Source organism: Lepidochelys olivacea (genome assembly GCF_965140295.1).
Source record: "Lepidochelys olivacea isolate rLepOli2 genome assembly, chromosome: 4".
NCBI lineage: Eukaryota > Metazoa > Chordata > Testudines > Cheloniidae > Lepidochelys > Lepidochelys olivacea.
The window spans coordinates 37,474,610-37,495,627 of NC_140414.1; the positions used below are offsets into that span (position 1 = coordinate 37,474,610).

The window sequence follows — 21,018 nt, forward strand, 5'->3', positions numbered from 1 at the left end:
CTGTTGTGTCAGATCTCATGATGATTCGCAGCATGTCATAGATGATAGCATCACATGTCACTGTCTGTTCTTTAGGAGAGGCGATGAGATGCTTGCAAAAGTCAACTTTTTAATTTTTTTGCTGATTGTGTAAGGTGAATCCAATCCATTTTAGCCTCTCCAAACCATAGAAGAACCAGATTTACACTAACAGCCGATTGTTACTGTTATAGTATAAAACTTTTAATTTATTAGCATGCAATCTAATTGTAGCAGATGCATGCAGCATCTCTTATAGTTAAGGTTGCAAAACAATTTCTGTTATCACCTTCCATATTCAGATGTTCATAACTTTTCCAAATATCATCTTTATGGAACTATCTATAATGCAGGCATGTTCTGAGAAGAAAACTATATTTAGTAGCTCAATGAGCAACTGAATGGGTATCATTCTGGATGCATCATGCACATATTTTGCTTTTTCTGCTCAGCCCATGTATGCTAGCAGTATACTGAGACGAATACAAGCTATTAATTATAGTAACTGAAGACGAACCGATTAAGGCATTTCAGTTTAAATATTTATAGAATTATATATATATATTTCAAACAAAAAACCCTGTTTAAATGCCTCTGATCAGAAGAGCTGCCACTGGTGTTTTGAAATCACTATGTGGTGAGATTTTGCCACTCCCACTGGGGCCTGCAAAATCCAGCGCTCTTGCCCTGCAGGAGTGCTTTCCTTTTTCAAGTGACAGCCCTGATTAACAAGGTGTGTGGACATTCACAGTAACTTTTATTCCCATCTCTAACAGCTGCGATTTATCACTAATATTTTAGTAGCCAATAATGTGTTGACAGAAAAAGTCTTCCTGTAAAGCACTGCTTTGTGTTGGAATATGCTGTATACAATTTATTTAACAGTCTATTACCATGGTGGAAACCTATCCCACGCCTAACACTGAACTCTTGAAAAGTCATGGGACCATGCAGCTTGATAAATGTCAATAATTTCCATTGTGCTTTTTTATAATAGCATTTTCCACAAACTGTCAAAATTATTTACACAAAGAAGTTGCATAATGGAAAAACTACCGCCGCCATCGCATTCACCTCCCGTTCAAAACAAATGCAGTTTGGGGTGATTTCTATTCCTACCACAGTCATTACTTTAACCATTCTGTGTTTATTTACAGTCCTCATTTCCGACCATGCTGCAATGCAAATACACAAATTCACAGTCTGTTCGTAACATTTTTCCAGTCCTCATTCAGATTTTTTGACATACATGAAGTCTTGATTTAGAAGAATAAGTGGCATCTTTCCATACTTTGCAAGACAGCCCTTTAGCACAGTCACATCGCTGGAAAATCTCCAAGCCGTGAGAGCCTTTCTTGCGCTGTTTTGTACACACCTCCCCCTGATGCAACACAGGTTTGCAAATTTTGGTCCAGAAATGGCGAGCACAGCAGTACCCCTCAATGCAGTCTGATGATCGTAAGCAGGGGTCTCCTTCATGCCCTAAGAAAAGCAACCAAAATATTTCAGTGCCTGAGACAGAGTGAAAGTATAGATTCAGAATGGTCTGGCTTGACGCTGACTAAGAAACAGAGGATATGATACTCATCGGCTGGTATATGAAGTGCATAAACACCAATGCGTGGCGGGAGTTAGATGCAAGGAGGATATCAATACAATCTACTGTAAGGCCTAATAAGGAGAAGTTCAACTAATGAAGTCTCATGGTCACAAAGGCATGTGTTACATATTGCATGACCATTACAAGATAAGTAAGGTGTGGCCTGAACAGATTGCACAACTGGAAAATACACTTTCACACCACATCTGACACATGGCTTACAGTAAAGGAACAAATGCTATTCCAAGCACAGAGGCTATGAGTGACACATACAAGCAAATTAGTATAACTGATTTGTGGTCTGTGAATTCCTGAGATATACAGATGATGACAATTCCAGACCTCCCAACATTTCATAGCAGATTACTGTAAGTCAGCCTGGTCTGCGTTGCTGTATCTTGTCTTTCTACAGCGAGGTGAATGAACTGGACTATATTGCAAAAGCAATCCTACCTTTTATGTGTGACAGCTTGGACTGTGGTCTCCCTAGATTCTGCCATCCCAAGTCCTTGCTAGAATAAAGACCGTTTTTTTTGTTGCGTGGTCCTTCCAGCGCAGGGATGTGTGGAGTAAGGATGCTTTCAGTTACTGGTATGCAAATACCTATGGGAATGAGATGTTAGAAATGGGAAGGCCTATTTGAAGGTTGTGGTAGAGGCTGAGAGGCAGTGTTGTCCAGTCAATAGGGAACTGAACTGAAATTCAGGAGGCCTGGGTTCTATTCACGGCTCTGCTAGTGACCTTGAGCAAATCACTGCATCTCTCTGTGCCTGTGTATTTCCCCTCCCACCACATGTCTGTCTTGTTTATTTGGATTCAAGGCACTTTGGAGCAGGGACTTCAAATCCTCTTATAACAGGAGCTTCAATCTCAGGTGGGGCATCAGCAATATAAACAATAACAAGAATAAGTTATAACTTCCAAGGCGTCATTTTAGTGGAGTAAGACCAGGATGAATTTGGTTCTTTACATTTATTGAAAAAGAATGGTTGTCCAATTTGCTATTGAATCAGTGAATTAATCCATATTTTAAGTAATCTGTCAGCCACCCATAGTTTAATCATGAAATACAGGTTTTGTTAAAAAAAACCTAAACACCTAAAAGAATGGGGGGGTCAGAGAGGTGGTTCACAGTACCTTAAATGAACAGAAATGTACTATGATGTTGCAGAAAATTCAATGAAAAGGGGGATTTAAAAAAATAGTAAACATTCCCCTGGTGTGTTTGACATTGTATTAGTGTGAAACACAACTGCACTGCATTAACACAAGAATCACGAATCTGACCAGTCACTGCATGACTACACTCTAAATGGTTAGTTATGCATCGAACTTCCTATTGCCACATGCAAATACAGTTTGAGCATGCAATCAAAATGACTGCATCCACAAATAAGGCATACAGTTGCCTACACAGTTTTGAAAATCATGTTTCTTACTAGCAGAGCAAAATCACAGAATCTCTTCTAATCATAAGGAAGAAAGAATATGACATACTTATACAATCCCTGTGCTATAAGTTTTTTGAGATGTTTCCTCTGAAGAAGGAATTGTGGTAACCCAAACAGAAATACTACTACACATGTCCTCTGCTTACATATATTCTCAATATATGCCATTAAACCAGTCACTGTCATATATAAAAGGAAAACAAGAAGAGTTGCTTAAGTACCATTGTTACAGCGGTTCCCAGGGCAGCACATGCCGTCTCTGTGGCAACGCTTCTTTTTCCTTCTGCAGATCATGCAGGCAGAAGTAGCTTGATGAGGACTATGGCAGTATCTCCCAACTTCACATTCTTTATCATTAGTGCAAGGGTATGCCTGGTCAAGAAAAAAGAAGGATTTAAAATAAAGTAGTAATGCACAATAATTCTTAATTCATATAGTTCACATCATATTAGCAAAACCAAAACAAGAAAAACAAAATGTGAGAGGTATGTTCAGAGGGAAGGGGGAAAGGGGGAAGAATTTATCAGATCCAAGAAGGGGCCACAAGGGGGTGAAATTAAGGTGTGCTTCTCTATGGCAATTTACAGTTGCCAGAGAGGTCATTCAGGGACTATGGCCAGCTTTCATAAGTTCGAGCAGCCCATAGGCTGCTCTAGCTGATGTTGGAGCTGTGGCAACTTAAGAATCAGGAAGCCATAACCAGATCCTTAATAGCCGTATTCCTTCTTATATCAAGCATATCTTGGTGCAAGAGAGAATCTGGCCTGTATTTTTTAACGCATTCCAAGTAATTAATACATAAAACCTCAGTAATCCAAAGTAAGGAATGAGCAGTTTTATCTTTGGTGGAGATCTACCTGGAAGTGAGTAAAACTCCCAAAGTGTCCTCTGCACTGGATCTTGTCTAAAAATGGGCTAAATACTTAGGTGGCATCTTTACTTTGAAAGGTTCCAAATTCATGTCAAGAACATGGATGAAGAGACCTTTCCCATTAGCCCATGATATTTACACTGAATACTCCCACATTGGTACAAATTCTTCTTTTGCATGCACACTGTTCCCACTGACACCTATCAGTGGGATCCTTTGAAAGCAAACAGTATCAACATCCTCCTAGCCTTACTGCCACTAAGGAAGGAACACATGGAACACTCCTGTATTCATCAAAACCACAATTCTCTTCCACTAAGACCTCCCTTTTTCATGTGCGAATAGCAGAAGATGGCCCTAAGGAGAGAGAAAAAGAGGCTTTGTCCTTCCAGATCAGACATAATGCTTCCATGAGATCCACATAAGGACCCCAGATCATTCCCGAAATCCTACCACTGGCTCCCAAGCAGCTGTAATTGTGCATCACTGCTGTATCTGACTAGTGCATATTAAATTATCCTTTCACTTACACAAGCAAATATATATTGTTATGTTATCTCACATTAATTAATTCAAGACTTTCCACACACGTGCTTTAAAATTATATTCAGTGTTTTATTTAGTTTTCTATTTAACATTTTGGATTTGGGATGCTAACATGTCTCTCAGAACTAGTGCTGAGAGAAAAATTAGTTTCCCAACAACTGTCAAAAAATGTTGAGGAATTTTTTACATAATTGCCCCCCCAAAATTGTTACTGAAAACAGTCAAAATGATTAATGGAATTATTTGTTTACCACAGAGGGCCTTGTTGGGCTTGTGTAGCTGTTTTCATTGCTATTTTTAGCCATACTAGCTAGATTACAGCTAGCTCAGTTATGCCTACCTGAGCTGCAAATCACACCTTTGATTTCAGTGTAGACATTCCCAAAACCTGTTTCCCAACCAAAGAATCTTCTCCCTGCACAATATGCAGTATTTAAAAAAGCCATTTTCTCACATATGAACATGCAGTAATACAAATAAACACTTGGCTATTTTTGAAAATTTAAATTTACCAGTCTTCACTCAGTGGCATTTACTCCTTCTCCTTTGTAGTTGCCTCAGAAGCTGACACTGCTGCCTCATGGATAGTGGAGGGAGAGAAGGTGGTTTGGCTGACTGGAATTTGGTAATTTAAATGAGGAGGATGAATTTAATCAGGAGCGTCCTCATCCTACACCTTACCGTAGGGGTATCTACATCTGATTTACCTAAACCAACCTGCCTTGGCTTTCAAGTGCATAGGAATCTCAAGGAGCACAATCCCTCTCGGAGATCCCAGCATGCAGGAGAAGTATTTCCTGGCGCAAGTGCTAGAGGAGCCAACTAGGGGGGGTGCTTTTCTTGACCTGCTGCTCACAAACCGGGTAGAATTAGTGGGGGAAGCAAAAGTGGATGGGAATCTGGGAGGCAGTGACCATGAGTTGGTTGAGTTCAGGATCCTGACGCAGGGAAGAAAGGTAAGCAGCAGGATACGGACCCTGGACTTCAGGAAAGCAGACTTCGACTCCCTCAGGGAACGGATGGCCAGGATCCCCTGGGGGACTAACTTGAAGGGGAAAGGAGTCCAGGAGAGCTGGCTGTATTTCAAGGAATCCCTGTTGAGGTTACAGGGACAAACCATCCCGATGAGTCGAAAGAATAGTAAATATGGCAGGCGACCAACTTGGCTTAATGGTGAAATCCTAGCGGATCTTAAACATAAAAAAGAAGCTTACAAGAAGTGGAAGGTTGGACATATGACCAGGGAAGAGTATAAAAATATTGCTCGGGCATGTAGGAATGTTATCAGGAGGGCCAAATCGCACCTGGAGCTGCAGCTAGCCAGAGATGTCAAGAGTAACAAGAAGGGTTTCTTCAGGTATGTTGGCAACAAGAAGAAAGCCAAGGAATGTGTGGGCCCCTTACTGAATGAGGGAGGCAACCTAGTGACAGAGGATGTGGAAAAAGCTAATGTACTCAATGCTTTTTTTGCCTCTGTTTTCACTAACAAGGTCAGCTCCCAGACTGCTGCGCTGGGCATCACAAAATGCGGAAGAGATGGCCAGCCCTCTGTGGAGATAGAGGCGGTTAGGGACTATTTAGAAAAGCTGGACGTGCACAAGTCCATGGGGCCGGATGAGTTGCATCCGAGAGTGCTGAAGGAATTGGCGGCTGTGATTGCAGAGCCACTGGCCATTATCTTTGAAAACTCGTGGCGAACCGGGGAAGTCCCGGATGACTGGAAAAAGGCTAATGTAGTGCCAATCTTTAAAAAAGGGAAGAAGGAAGATCCTGGGAACTACAGGCCAGTCAGCCTCACCTCAGTCCCTGGAAAAATCATGGAGCAGGTCCTCAAAGAATCAATCCTGAAGCACTTGCATGAGAGGAAAGTGATCAGGAACAGCCAGCATGGATTCACCAAGGGAAGGTCATGCCTGACTAATCTAATCGCCTTTTATGATGAGATTACTGGTTCTGTGGATGAAGGGAAAGCAGTGGATGTATTGTTTCTTGACTTTAGCAAAGCTTTTGACACGGTCTCCCATAGTATTCTTGTCAGCAAGTTAAGGAAGTATGGGCTGGATGAATGCACTATAAGGTGGGTAGAAAGCTGGCTAAATTGTCGGGCTCAACGGGTAGTGATCAATGGCTCCATGTCTAGTTGGCAGCCGGTATCAAGTGGAGTGCCCCAAGGGTCGGTCCTGGGGCCGGTTTTATTCAATATCTTCATAAATGATCTGGAGGATGGTGTGGATTGCACTCTCAGCAAATTTGCGGATGATACTAAACTGGGAGGAGTGGTAGATACGCTGGAGGGGAGGGATAGGATACAGAAGGACCTAGACCAATTGGAAGATTGGGCCAAAAGGAATCTGATGAGGTTCAATAAGGATAAGTGCAGGGTCCTGCACTTAGGACGGAAGAACCCAATGCACAGCTACAGACTAGGGACCGAATGGCTAGGCAGCAGTTCTGCAGAAAAGGACCTAGGGGTGACAGTGGACGAGAAGCTGGATATGAGTCAGCAGTGTGCCCTTGTTGCCAAGAAGGCCAATGGCATTTTGGGATGTATAAGTAGGGGCATAGCGAGCAGATCGAGGGACGTGATCGTTCCCCTCTATTCGACATTGGTGAGGCCTCATCTGGAGTACTGTGTCCAGTTTTGGGCCCCACACTTCAAGAAGGATGTGGATAAATTGGAGAGAGTCCAGCGAAGGGCAACAAAAATGATTAGGGGACTGGAACACATGAGTTATGAGGAGAGGCTGAGGGAGCTGGGATTGTTTAGCCTGCAGAAGAGAAGAATGAGGGGGGATTTGATAGCTGCTTTCAACTACCTGAAAGGGGGTTCCAAAGAGGATGGCTCTAGACTGTTCTCAATGGTAGCAGATGACAGAACGAGGAGTAATGGTCTCAAGTTGCAGTGGGGGAGGTTTAGATTGGATATTAGGAAAAACTTTTTCACTAAGAGGGTGGTGAAACACTGGAATGCGTTACCTAGGGAGGTGGTAGAATCTCCTTCCTTAGAGGTTTTTAAGGTCAGGCTTGACAAAGCCCTGGCTGGGATGATTTAACTGGGAATTGGTCCTGCTTTGAGCAGGGGGTTGGACTAGATGACCTTCTGGGGTCCCTTCCAACCCTGATATTCTATGATTCTATGATTCTAAGTATGCAGCCTATACTGCAATAAGCATATCTAGCTCTACAAGCTGGTGCAATGAGGGGGATGGAGCCATGGCCCCCTTCTTATCTCCACACACTTGTTTTTAAGGATATATGAGGAGAGCAATCTCTGGGCTTACTGGATATAATCCAATGCCTATTAAGTCATGGAAAACTCCAACTTGACCTCAGTGGATTCTGGATCATGCTTATTGAGCACTGGAACTGCAACTGTCCATTGCCTTTCCATGGGAATTGCAGAGGAAAGTAGAGGATTCCTTTGTGTCCACTTTCCTACTCAAGGACTAGGGGAAATCTCTCCTTTGGTGTTTACCCTCTTCAGTATTTGTAAACAATTATGCTCCCTTTAGTCATTGCTTAATCATGCTATAATTCCCCCATAAATCAGCCCCTCCGCCAGGCAATGTCATGATTTGGTTTGGCAAAACTTAATAAAGTCTAAGTACTTATCTGAAGTTATCCCAGCCCCTTTGATCTAGGAATTTGGCTAGAAAGCCCTTGTCACAAATATAAAGGGAAGGGTAAACACCTTTAAATCCCTCCTGGCCACAGGAAAAACCCTTTCACCTGTAAAGTGTTAAGAAGCCAGGATAACCTCGCTGGCACCTGACCAAAATGACCATTGAGGAGAAAAGATACTTTCAAAGCTGGAGAGGGAGAGAAACAAAGGCTCTCTCTGTCTGTGTGATGCTTTCGCTGGGAACAGAAAAGGAATGGAGTCTTAGAACTTAGTAAGTAATCTAACTAGATATGCATTAGATTCTGTTTTGTTTAAATGGCTGATAAAATAAGCGGTGCTGAATGCAATGTATATTCCTGTTTTTGTGTCTTTTTGTAACTTAAGATTTTGCCTAGAGGGATGCTCTATGTTTTGAATCTGATTACCCTGTAAGGTATTTACCATCCTGATTTTACAGAGGTGATTCTTTTACTTTTCTTCAATTAAAATTCTTCTTTTAAGAACCTGATTGCTTCTTCATTGTTCTTAAGATCCAAGGTTTTGGGACTTTGTTCGCCTATGCAAGTTGGTGAGGATTTTTATCAAACCTTCCCCAGGAAAGGGGGTGTAGGGTTTGGGAGGATTTTGGGGGGAAAGACGTTTCCAAATGGGCTTTTTCCCTGTTCTATATTTGTTAGACGCTTGATGGTGGCAGCAACAAAGTCCAAGGGCAAAAGGTAAAATAGTTTGTACCTTGGGGAAGTTTTAACCTAAGCTGGTAAAAATAAGCTTAGGGGGTTTTTCATGCAGGTCCCCACATCTGTACCCTAGAGTTCAGAGTGGGGAAGGAATCTTGACAGCCCTAAAGAACTAACTGGTTTTCTTGTGAGATTTCCAATTGGGTACTTCCTGATTTCAGTTAAGCAGGAAATGCCACTATGGCGTGCAAAGGTAATCCAAAGAGTAACTTTTTAATTAAAAAGTTAACCAAAACTTTTTGCGTCTAATTTTTTTTTAAAATATAACAGTGAGGGAAATGAACAGAGCATCAGCCTCAGCTTTCAGTTTCCTGGGTTCATAGAATCATAGAATATTAGGGTTGGAAGGGACCTCAGGAGGTCATCTAGTCCAACCCCCTGCTCAAAGCAGGACCAATCCCCAACTAAATCTTCCCAGCCAGGGCTTTATCAAGCCTGACCTTAAAAACCTCAAAAGAAGGAGATTCCACCACCTCCCTAGGTAACACAGTCCAGCACTTCACCACCCTCCTAGTGAAAAAGTTTTTCCTAATATCCGACGTAAAACTCCCCTACTGCAACTTGAGACCATTACTCCTTGTTCTGTCCTTTGCTACCACTGAGAACAGTCTAGATCCATCCTCTTTGGAACCCCCTTTCAGGTAGTTGAAAGCAGCTATCAATCCCCCCTCATTCTTCTCTTCTGCAGACTAAACAATCCTATTTCCCTCAGCCTCTTCTCATAAGTCATGTGTTCCAGTCTCCTAATCATTTCTGTTGCCCTCTGCTGGATGCTTTCCAATTTTTCCACATCCAGGTTCTGTTGGTTTGCTTCACTTCACAGCTTTATCCTTTTTTATGGGTAGAGTTTTGTCTTCATTGTAACAATCTGCCTGTAGATACTGGTTTTGAGAGAGCCAGCTGTTCACCAGTGATGTGTCAAACGAGTGGGAATAATTTAAAGCCTGAGATGGAATTTTTCACTGTGTTACGAAATGTACCATTATCAACAGTGGCTGAGCCAGTTTATAAATAAAGCTTTAAACCATCAAATTGTACAAATCATGGCAAATGTATTTTTTCACACAGTAAAAATTAGCACAGCTGCTCTACTATCCCGTGCTGAGTTCATTTGTTGTGGAAAATGTAAAGGCTGAAACTTATTCAAGTTGTGATCTTGACGGAGCTTGAGTATGGTTCACTACACTGACTGCTGGGATTAGGTAACCAAGTAACAGTTCAGGGGTAGATTGCCTGTACCTGTCCTTGCATGGGCATGCAGCGGGCAGACAGCCAGGATCCTTCCACACCACACAAGGACATGGGACGAGCACAGCTCCTGCATTTGGGGAACTGGAAGGACTGCTTCCCCCACGCATCCTTGGGGGTGTAAATTAATCCAAAAGGGTCAGGGAAGAGGCAGGGCCATAATTCACCCTTCAAGTCTTCCTTCTCCAATGAGGCCAGCAGAGAGAGGCCCGCTGCACAAAGAGCTCTTGAGACTCCTCAGCCATGGGGCAACATGTCGCTCTCAATGGCTCTAACTGTTTATCCACTAAGCACAGCTCTGATTATAAAGGAACCTCAATGAAACTGAAAGATAATATTTAGCACTCACTGCAGCTTCATTTAGATACACTCATTTCATGTCTTCAGCCCAAAATTAGACTTGGTCATTTCAATAAAACTATAGAATAATGCAGATTGGATCTATGACACGGAGTTGGAAGCTCAAATTGCATTATTAAATCTAATAAGAGATCCTTTGTTTTTACACGGTTTGCTGCTCCACCCCTGCCCCTAGTTTCAGTCTGCTGTGAGCCAATTCATAATAGATATTGCTGATTTTGGTGGCAAGAAAACACATTTCAAATACTTGTTAAATTACTGCTGGGGTAGAGGACTCTGCAACAAGATAGTTTGAATTTTGCTTTCCAAGGGGTGTCTCTGGAAAGTACATCTCTCAGTTTGTGTCATGGCATCAGGTGGATCAGTCCTCAAAGGCTATCCTGTTTCAGCCAAGTCATGGAGAGGTATGGATGTAAACTCTAAAAAGAGACCCCCCCCCCCCGAAACAGTGATTTTGTGCACTCCTAATGCCAAGGGCTGTGAATGAGTCATGGGAATATTCAGGGGAAATCACAAAGCAGCCATGGAATAAAACCTCAAAAGTGGATTATTTTTAGTTTTGAAAACATCAGCAGTATTGGCTGAAAGCATCAGGACATAGTTTGCGGCAAAACTAATCCTTATTTTTCCACTTTTTGTACAAGCTGTGACAGGGCAATGTCCCTCTTCTATCTTCTGCTCTGTGTACACAGACTCAGAGACCTTCAATTGTTAAACATGCCACCACCTTACTGATTCATACACCATAGGCATTTACAGTTTCAATTTTTCCTCAGTTCTCTGCCAAGGGAGAGGGAAAAGATCTCTCTCTACCCCAGAGATCCTTCCTAGCTCTGGTTCTACTAGCTTGCCTCTCTTCTTTGTGCTTCCTTATTGAGCCTTCTTATACCTCCTTCATTAATGGGGCAATTTGCTCACTAGTGCTCTCCCAGTCCATTCTAATCCACTAATTAGGCCTGGTCAGGTCCAGCCTGAGGGGAATTAATTGGTGTTCAAGTGACAAGAATGCTGACTTAGTTGTTAGTTCTCAACTCTCTGTCACTGCTCTTCCCTTCTTGCCTGCTGGCGCTGTCTTTTTCTTTCCTCAGGTCTTTCTCCCTTGCCTGAGGTGTTACTCTGCCGGAGTCTCTACTCACTCCCAGGATGGTCATCTGGGGTCCCTTTGTGGAATCCACCCATTCTTCATGAACAGAAATTTTATTTGATGGGCAGAGGTCACCCGCACAATTCTGCTTCTGCCCATAGGTCCTTGGATCATTGGGCAAACTATGGGATCAGCCTCTCTATTCTCAACCTCTTTACTTTGTGGTGGGGCATAGAGCCTACCTTCCTCCACCTGGTTGCTCAGGATCCCTGTTTCTCCCAACCCTCCAATTTATGTCTTGTCTCTTTCCTTCTGGTGTGTGTGTGGCAGGGGGGAGGACCTGATGACTTCTCGACCCTGGCTACCAGGCTTGAGGTATTTGTTTCTTCTGCCTCTATTTCCACATTTTTCTTATCCTTCCCCTGTTTCTCAGGAGACTCCACTTTCTTTCCCTTCCTGATGGCTTCTTATCCTAGGTACAGTGTTTACCAATCCATATCCTTCCAGTTTCAGTATTCCCCCCCATAGCTTTTATTTCCTCCAGCTTGGGTTACATTTTCCACTGCTTGGGCCCCCTGGTACCAGACCGCATCTCAAATTGCAACGGGCTCCAATCTGTGCCCAATGTCACAAGTTGATGCAATCTCTCTACTACCCTGGTTTGACCCCCTATAGAGGGTGAGCCATCTTTCCTGGGGAGGTCCACCTCTATGCATTCTTCTGTCAGTTTAACAGCCATGTCCAGTGTGGCAGGCTGATGTCATCTGACCCATACTTGTGTGTTCTTGGGGAGGCTCTGTAGAAACTGTTCAAGGATCAGAGTGTTCACAATCTCCCTCAGCCAATGGGTGGTCCAGTCCCGCAGTCTCTGGGCAAAAGCCCAGGGTTGGACTCCCACATCCATCTATTCTTCAGTGGGTTGGCCTACCCCATCCAAGATGGCCACCTTTACCAACTCAGTCTCTCACTTGCACATTTGTTAAAGCCACATAAGCCACCGGTGCCTTCCCAGTCAAATAGGGGACTAGACATTCGGCCCAGGTCTCCTTGTCCCAGCCCGCACCCACAGCTACCCTCTCAAAAGCTGCCTATGAATGCATGTGGATCATCCACAGGGCCTGTCTTATGTGTTCCCTGTGGCTGGTGACTGGTTCCCTGTCACAGGACTCACCATACTTAGGAGCAGCTGCTCCTTCATGTGCAATTGCTCCTTTATAAAGCCTTGCAGGCTCTTACATTGCTCTGCCAGTTGGGTGAGCAAAGACTGTCTTTTCAGATGGTGCGCCTATATGGTTAATTTGCCTACCCTGTGACCTGAACCTCTTCAGGACTGGTATGGGGTGAACACCCCATCACACAACCAATAAGAAATACCTTTAGAGGACATACTTTTTTCTGAACAGTTTTGCCCTGAACTGCCCCCTCTCTGCCCAACTCCTTCCTTACCGCTAAATGAATGTGAGTTCCTGTGTGTGAAGGAAGCTCAAACAAGAGGCAAATAAGCAGCCACTCTGCCCCTGTCAAGTTCAAGCTGCTGTCTTTCTAGGAATGAATGGAGCATTGCAGGTAGGACTACCGTGTGGCTACATGCTGCTCATAGAGTTAATCCAGCATATCATATGTGGAATTCCATTATATCACTATTTGCTGCTTCCTCTGAGGGCAGTAAGCAGATCCTCCACTTGAAGTTCCTTAAGAAAACTGTATGAAGCTAGCTGAAGTGGCCAGAGTGGGTTGAGAGTATTCTCATTGCTGTGGAATAACTATTGCTAACAGCAGTGCTTAATTTGTGCCAGGGCTGAGCCTTGGCACCTCTAGGCTTGGTAGTTCATTGCCCTGGCACCTCTAGGCTTGTATCAGTTATGAAAGTAAAAAAAATTGCTTGAGCCCCAGCAATTCTTTCATTTCAAATTAGGCACTGGCTAACAGGCTGGGCCACATGAGAAACGGGATACAGGTGGGAAATGGCCATTATGTACCACTTTCCTTAGTGTTCCCTATTGTCTGAGGCCACAAAATCTGTGGATGAGAGAGGAGCTTGTCACAACTCTTCATTGACAATGCAGCTTCTTCACTGTACTACCAGTTCTCAACGTCACATAAGCACAGTTGCTGGTGAACAATGCTAGAGTTGACGCTTCTGCTAAAGCTGAGCGGTGTGTGCAAGCAGACAAGGAATCAGCTCCTCCACTGTGGAAATCATGATTTGCTCTCAGATGTTTGCAAGAAGAAAATGAGGCTTATTCCACTGAGAAAATTATTGGCTGCGAATCATTTGTTCAGCTCTCATTTTCTTCCTTAATTTGAAAGTGAGAGAAAGAGAGAAGCCATGGGTTCAGTGAGAGGCTGGGTGTAGCCAGGAATTTCTCGAGCGCTAATCTTGGCTGCGGAATTGACCATTACTGCTCTCACTGAAGCGGAACACTCACTGACTTCAGTGGAAGCCAGATTGGGCCTTTGGTGAGTAGTCACAAGCTCAGCCACGTAGCCTCTCTTCCCCAGTTTGTAAAATGGTGTAACAACACTTACCCACCTCTCTGCAGTGTTGTCAGGATTAAGAGATGGGCCAGCAGAAGCAAGCCCCCTTCAGCCAAGGGGGCTGAGTGTGCTACGCCATGAAGTGGGGCACTTGCTCTCATTCTTTTCCTGCACCAATAACCCCCTTAACTTTTCAGCTTGCCCTCTCTGCAGCTGTTTATAATGCTGTGAAAATGGCAGTACAGCCAACACATACAGGGCCAGATTGTGTGTGTTGATGTGTCCCTGAGTGAGGGCAGATGCTGCCTCCAACCCATAACCCCACAAGCCTTGTGCCTCACAGACAACCATCTAAGTCACAGTTCCTCCCTGTTCCCCCACCCCATTGCTGGGCCAGAATATTGCAACCTCCCCTCCCCCAGCCCTCCACGCTAGCTCAGCTGTGTTGGACAGTGTGCTGAGGGGTGGAGCCAAAACTCTCCTTATTTCTCATCCTTCCCCACCTACTCTCTGCCCATCCATTCTGGGTGAAGGGACTGTAAGCGAGGCCACAACTCCATGTAGCCCATGTGGGAGAATAAGTGGGTTCTTATCCCCTCCCCATACCCTTACTCTCCTTCATGGGCACGTAGTAATTAGTTGCCAACTTGATCTGCTATCTAGGATTTCTTTTAAGATAACAAGAATAAAAAATAAAAAAACCCAACAACTGTGCACAACTTGCTGGCAGCTGTGAACATGATGCTCCTGTCTGCACTGTCTGATTCCATTCACAGCATTTTCTCACTCAGTTCTGGAGAAAGGTACCATATCAGCAAGCAAGCCAGTTTTGGGGGAAGTGAGCTAGCAGGATATAATTCGTCCCCATCTGCCTGTGCTTTCGGGGAGACGGTCTTCCTGTCAGACAATACGGTCATCAAACAATGCAGCATCTGTTTTCACCACACTAGTCCACTTGTATCTCCTTTTCCCTTCAGTTTTCTGCTTTCCCGGCTCCTTGCTATGGCATTAGTGTAGAAGGCACGCCCCAAAAGTCATTCAAGCAAACTGCCTGTGTAACCAAGCTTTTTTGATACCAAGCAAGTTGGATTGCCCCTATATATTCTCAAATCTTCCTCATGGACTGGTGCAAATTTTGACTCTGTTCCATCTCTAATATTGCAGGAAAGAATCCTAAAAGTCTAACCATCCCTGGTGTTTTTTTCCCCCTCTCCAACTACTGTTCTGTCATACTGATTTCAAGTGACACACCACAGCAACTCCATACCAGAGTATTCAGTAGTAGTAGAAGCAGCAACTGGCTCTTTCCTGGATTCAATCCTAATAAGAAATAAATAGCGAGTTACAAGGTTGGAGGGGCGAGTTGACGGTAACTGAATCCAAAACTGGCACATACCAGTAACTCACTGATTATGTGGACTGCAGGTTACCTCTCTCTCTCTCTGTTATCTGTGTGAATGTTTCTGTTAAAGTACAGCAATACTGCACTGTAAAATTAGCAGTTTTATTGTCCTTGAAGACATTTTCATTACAGATAATTATATATGAGTAAATGTACTTGAGTTTGAGGTTTTTCAAACTTCTCAAATTATTCTCTGGGTTCACAAAATTAGTTCCACGTCCTCAACCCATATTTCACCTGTAATGTAAACAATTAGGGTTAGATTTGGACCTTAGCAAGGGACTGTGAATAAATTGCAGTGACTCAAGAATAGCCTCAGCAGGCATTGTGTTTCAGAGACAGCCCTCTGAGGCACAATTTCCCCCCTGGCTTTCTCCTTGCCCCAGGGAATAGTAATTTACTTCTGTCTTATTCTGATAATGGCACCTCGTGTATTGGCTGATATGATGGGGGGTGGGGGGGTTGGAGCCAAGTGTCCACTAATTCCTCATCCCTCCTCACTCACCTGCTTCAGGGGAGAGCTATGCACTTTCTTAACTCTGTGCCCCAGACTCCAATGTTAAGGTAGCTCTCACACAGGTGTGATTGTTCATACCTCCTCACAGTCCCCCATGTGGATGTGCAGTCCAGTCACATTCTAATCTTCATTTTTCATGGTTAATTAAACACAAAAACACCTATGCTTTTTTGGCTAAAGGGAAGCCTGTGCTACCCAGGGTATCCGAGGTAGCATCTTTATAGTTATTCTTTCCCCCTTTTCTGCTCCTTTTTTCACTGCCTTTTCTAAGCAGAACATGTGCACAATAGCATTTGGCTTTGAGTTGAACTTTCAAGAGCACAAATTTGCCCATCGCTCAAGATAATCTTAACAAACTAACAAATTGCATGCTATGCATGGACAGAGCTGTATGCAGGTGTTGCACTAGGGCTTCAGCTCTGGAGACCAGGGTTAAAATCTTGATTAGGTCACAAGTGAAAATGAGTTTGGTGATCTCAGCTTAATCCCTAGTGGACATTTGTCCATATCACAAGACACCAGAGTATCTGATAAACTACAGTCATTTCCTGTTCTATGTACAGGGAAAAATCACATTCCTGCTGTGCTGTGAATGGAAATCACTGTAGTTGTTTAATTATCATTAGCATTAAATGGGACTTATATGAATGCATCTACTTCTGTGGGTGAATAACTTCCTGATAATGAGGTTCATGATTATAAATTAGAAAAAAAATTGCTCCAAATTGGGGAAAGGAGTTACATGAAACCTCTAGAACTTTTCAAAAAAAGTTTTGGGTTTCATGAAACTTATTGAGTTACATAAAACCTTCTTCCCCTTAATTTAAAGCATTTTTTAGCCCAGGGAAACTTAATTTTTAAAACCATGTATTTCTTACTAAATGAAAACCTGTGTTAAGCAGAAAATAAATATTCATGTTTGAGAGTAATTCTCAGCTTGTTTCTAGGACTACCAGGGGAATAAAATTTTAAAAATATGCAGCAGTCCAGACCTCATGCTTTGCCAGAGCCAAATAAAACTCGGACTGTAAAAGTTTTGAGCTCTCTTCGGAATCGAGAGTATGTAAGTATTCAGTGGATTCTGAATTTGCCAAACCAGGTTTTCCCAGTTCTTACTATAATGCTATGGGCAACACTGCATGTGAGTTGTAGTAGGAGCAGTGTGTAGCCAATGCCGTTTAGGTGGGCTATTGGAGACACTGTGTCTCAGGAGGCCTCAGGAACAAGAAGGGTTGGTGCATTTACATTACCAAGAATTGGGTGCAGTGTGCATCCGCCATGCATAGGGACAGCGATTGTGACCAGTCCCTGCTTCATTTTGGAAGAATGGGCTCCTAGTGCTTTCTCCCTTTGCACACCCGCTCATTTTCTGGCCCTAGGTTAGGTGTCATGTTTCAACTGGCTTGTTAGGGTTTCGATTACACACCTATCCAGAGGTGTGAGAGAATATAAGGACCCTCCCTACATTACTCTCTGGACCTTTGGGCTGGATGGATAAGGATAAGCAGACCACATACACATTTACTCTTTCCCTGGAGTAAGTGGACGAGGAGCGGATAGGAGGGGCAGGGAATGGATGGAACCTTGTTTTCACCCCTACACTACTGAGAGGCCAGTGCATCTGAGCCGGCATGCAGGCTAGGAAGTTAACAATTTTATGCTGGTACTATAGGCCAGTCCTAAAATACTATCGCTAGAGAGTAGGGAAGGAACTGTGGTTCCCAGTGGAATGCAGCTACTGGCCGGCACTTTGTATCCCGTGTATCCTTGTGACAAATTCTAGCTATTAGACTATAAATAAATAACTAGTCTCTTTTAGCTATTCTGCATATTTAACAATAATCTCTTGAGTTTATATATATGATACCTCCGGGGAAAAAAGGATGCTTTCTTAAAAGCTTCAGTGCTGCGTTGGTCTATCAGTAGCTAAATACATCCAGTGGGCTCCAGATCGAATCCAACCAAAGAGCACACACAACAAAAGCACTCTGTGGCATTCCTGGCTCCATCTTGCCTGGTGGACCCCAGCACTATATGGCAATGCCTCCCTTTCAAACTTTGGGTGTAAATTTTTTGGGTCCATGGCACCCTCCAAGCTCAGGGCCTGGATCTGTGAAACCCTGGATCCAGGCTTAATTTGTGTGCATCGATTTTGAATGCGGGTCCCTTATTGCACTTTAAAATTAATATGTTTGATGAGACAGGTTAAAAATGTTCCAAGATTGGGGAGCAGTCAGAGTGACCCAACCTTTACTGGCTTTAGCTCCCCCTGAGTGGCTCATATTGGTTGATGAACTACCAGCAGCAGCATTATAATGGAGGGCACCAAAGTAACATGAGATAATTTTTGAAAGCAGCCATACAGAACTAAATCAGTTGTGACTAAAAGCTTCTACCTCTTGATTTTAAGTCATCTTTGGAAGGCCTCACCAAAGTCTTCTTGAAAGATGAAGATGAATCCAACCCTTTCAACAGTCTGTTTGTCCTTTTATCTCTCCTTTCTTCTCACCCATTTCTGCTGGTTTTACTTTTCAATTTGGTCTCTAATTGGCTATTTATAATCTGTTCCAGAATAAGATCTTTCTGGCTTTTTGATCAGCACATTAACTGGTATGGCTGAACAGTGGGTTCCCAAAAATAATGTTCATACATGATCTATTAACGCTGGAAGTATGCATTTTTTTTATTTAAGAATACTATCCAGATGGAAATAGGTAGCAGAGTCTGTGGCACACAGAGCACCAAGAATTAAACTTCAGGTAGGTACTCACACATTATAGTAAGGAGTTTATTAATGTAGACAGGAACCCGGGAAGAAGTTAATGTTTCAACACATTACATATTGCTTCTCCATCCCATCCCCTATCACTCAATATTCTGATCCCTCTCTAGAATTAAGGATGAAAGTTTTTGGAAAATCATAGAATCATATGACTGGAAGGGACCTCAAGAGGTCATCTAGTTCAGAGTCCTACCATGAGTGCAGGGGAAAATATTATCTAAATCTTTACTCACAATGTAGAGAAGGTCAAAAATCAGGGGGGAAATGTTGAAAAAATTCCCCCTCTCTTTTTTCAAAGTCAAAATTGGAAATTTCTATGAAAAAATTTAAATTTGGAACATTTTTGACCAGCGGTTACTCCTGTGTCAGTGTCTATTTGAGGTGAATATACAACAGAGTGAAATCACTGCCATTTTATCTTTTAGATGGATTTCTGGAAGCTTGGTGTCATGGTACTGAACTATCTCATCTGTAATCTGTGACAGCATCTTCAGTCTGGGGGCATCCCCCTTGCAAATGATTAATGAGAGAGTGGTACTGGTGCCAGCCCTAAATAGATCCGGTCATTTCTTGCAATATTTAATTTACCCTGTCCAAACAGAATATCTCATAGTGGTAGAAATGGGCCCAAGTCACAAAGGTTGGATCCAGATCTGAACTTTCCTGAAGTAAGAGGGTATTTTGATCTGGGGTTTTGGTTTGATCCCATCTCTACATAATAGTCATCAGCAGTCATGACCAGGAGAAATTATAAATGCACCAAGAACATGGAAACAAGAGGCGGTTATAGCCTTTCCCTGTGGATTCAAACTGCTGCTCAAGAAATGCACCTACTTTGTACTAAGAAGTCCACAAAAACATAGAGAAAGCAATTAATTAATAGGGTGAAATCCTGGCTCCACTGAAGTCATTGGTAAACCTCCCACTGATTTAAATGAAGCCAGGATTTTACCTATAGAGAATACTGCACGTTTATAAAAAGATATGCAAGGTTCCACATATTCTGCAATTCCATGTCTGTGGACTTGACCATGGACGCCATCCCGTTCCTACAAATTGCTGCAGAATTATGCTACCGCATCTATAATTTCTTTTTTTTAAAATACGTTTCTAGCCCTCATGTTTACATGTTTCATACATGTTTCTTGAAAATGTGAACTCAGTGCCAAACTGAGACAGCCAGAAACAACAACACTGAAAGGCATGACCTGTGCTATTTATCTCAATTGGCTGTTAACTCTGAAACATAAAGATGTCAATATATGGAAGCATTGTTATTTACTTCCCTGCTGAACATTTTAGCAGGAACAGCTGACTAACATGCTTACATCACAATCCCAAAGTGCTTTCCCAGGTGTCAAAGGCCACAACTGTCATCACCCAAGGTTTCAAAATCCTTCACCTTCTCTGTTACATTCTACTTTACAGTGCAAAATCTATTATGTGAAATCTGTACTATTCTTCTGGCTAGAGAGTTGTCAGGGACTGAATCTCCGATATTAATCTCCAAAGCACAGATGTGTATCAAAAACTGAAAACACTGGACAGCAGGAATCAGTCTAATTTTAATATTAAAATAAATAACATAGGGCACTTACACAGATTGTATTAATCATTTTCATTTTTATGATTATTAAAATACCAATTTTTATACTTCAAGCAAGATATCAAAGAATTAGCAGTTTGTTGCACAATCATTGCAGAATTCAGGATCTAGACATAGATGGGGACTTCAATATATGTTAAAACAGATTCCACTTCTGCAGTCCTTACAAGTGACTCAGTGTTGGTCATCACGAGTAAGGGTTGCAGAATGGAACTCAAAATTAAGTCACTGACTGCAACTCTGGGCTTTCATTTTTATTACTACAGTGTGAAGTATAATATTGGGGCCCAATGCAGCAATACTTAGGCATGGATAGTCCCACTGACTTCAAACAGGACTACCTGCATGAAGAAGGACTATATGTAGGTAAGAGTTGAAGGTAGAGGCCCTTGAAATGTCACATGATGGTATCACCTTGGTCTCTGGTTCATTCAGCACTAACATCAGTGAAGTCCATGTCACAGTACTACAACATTAAGGACAATAATCAATCTCTACCCGAAGCCAATTAAGACTAACGGGGCACTATACCAAAAACCCTGGACCCTTCACAGCAACAGAAAAACCACGATGATGGTGTTGTATGACTAACCTGGAACTACCCGAACTATTCCAGCCTGTGGTAAACAATATAGCTCTTAATTTTTTCAACAATGTATAAACTTTTCATTTTTTTTCTTTTAAATTGTTCTTGTT

General features: G+C 42.7%; 1 protein-coding gene across 2 annotated transcripts in view; it reads right to left on the reverse strand.

Moving 5' to 3' along the window:
* Positions 1–547: 547 nt before the first annotated feature.
* The window catches only part of DKK2 (dickkopf WNT signaling pathway inhibitor 2), a 62,941-nt gene continuing 42,470 nt past the window's right edge, over positions 548–21,018 (reverse strand). Inside the window, exons 3-5 of one of the 2 annotated variants that reach the window (XM_084627404.1) lie at positions 3,291–3,441; positions 2,072–2,221; positions 548–1,500 (exon numbers count right to left, since the gene is read on the reverse strand). In XM_084627404.1, the coding sequence (XP_084483530.1) occupies positions 1,250–1,500; positions 2,072–2,221; positions 3,291–3,441 (552 nt within the window). In that variant the 3' untranslated portion in view covers positions 548–1,249. The remainder of the gene's footprint in view (positions 1,501–2,071; positions 2,222–3,290; positions 3,442–21,018) is intronic. The other variant, XM_084627403.1, reaches the window with a different exon arrangement.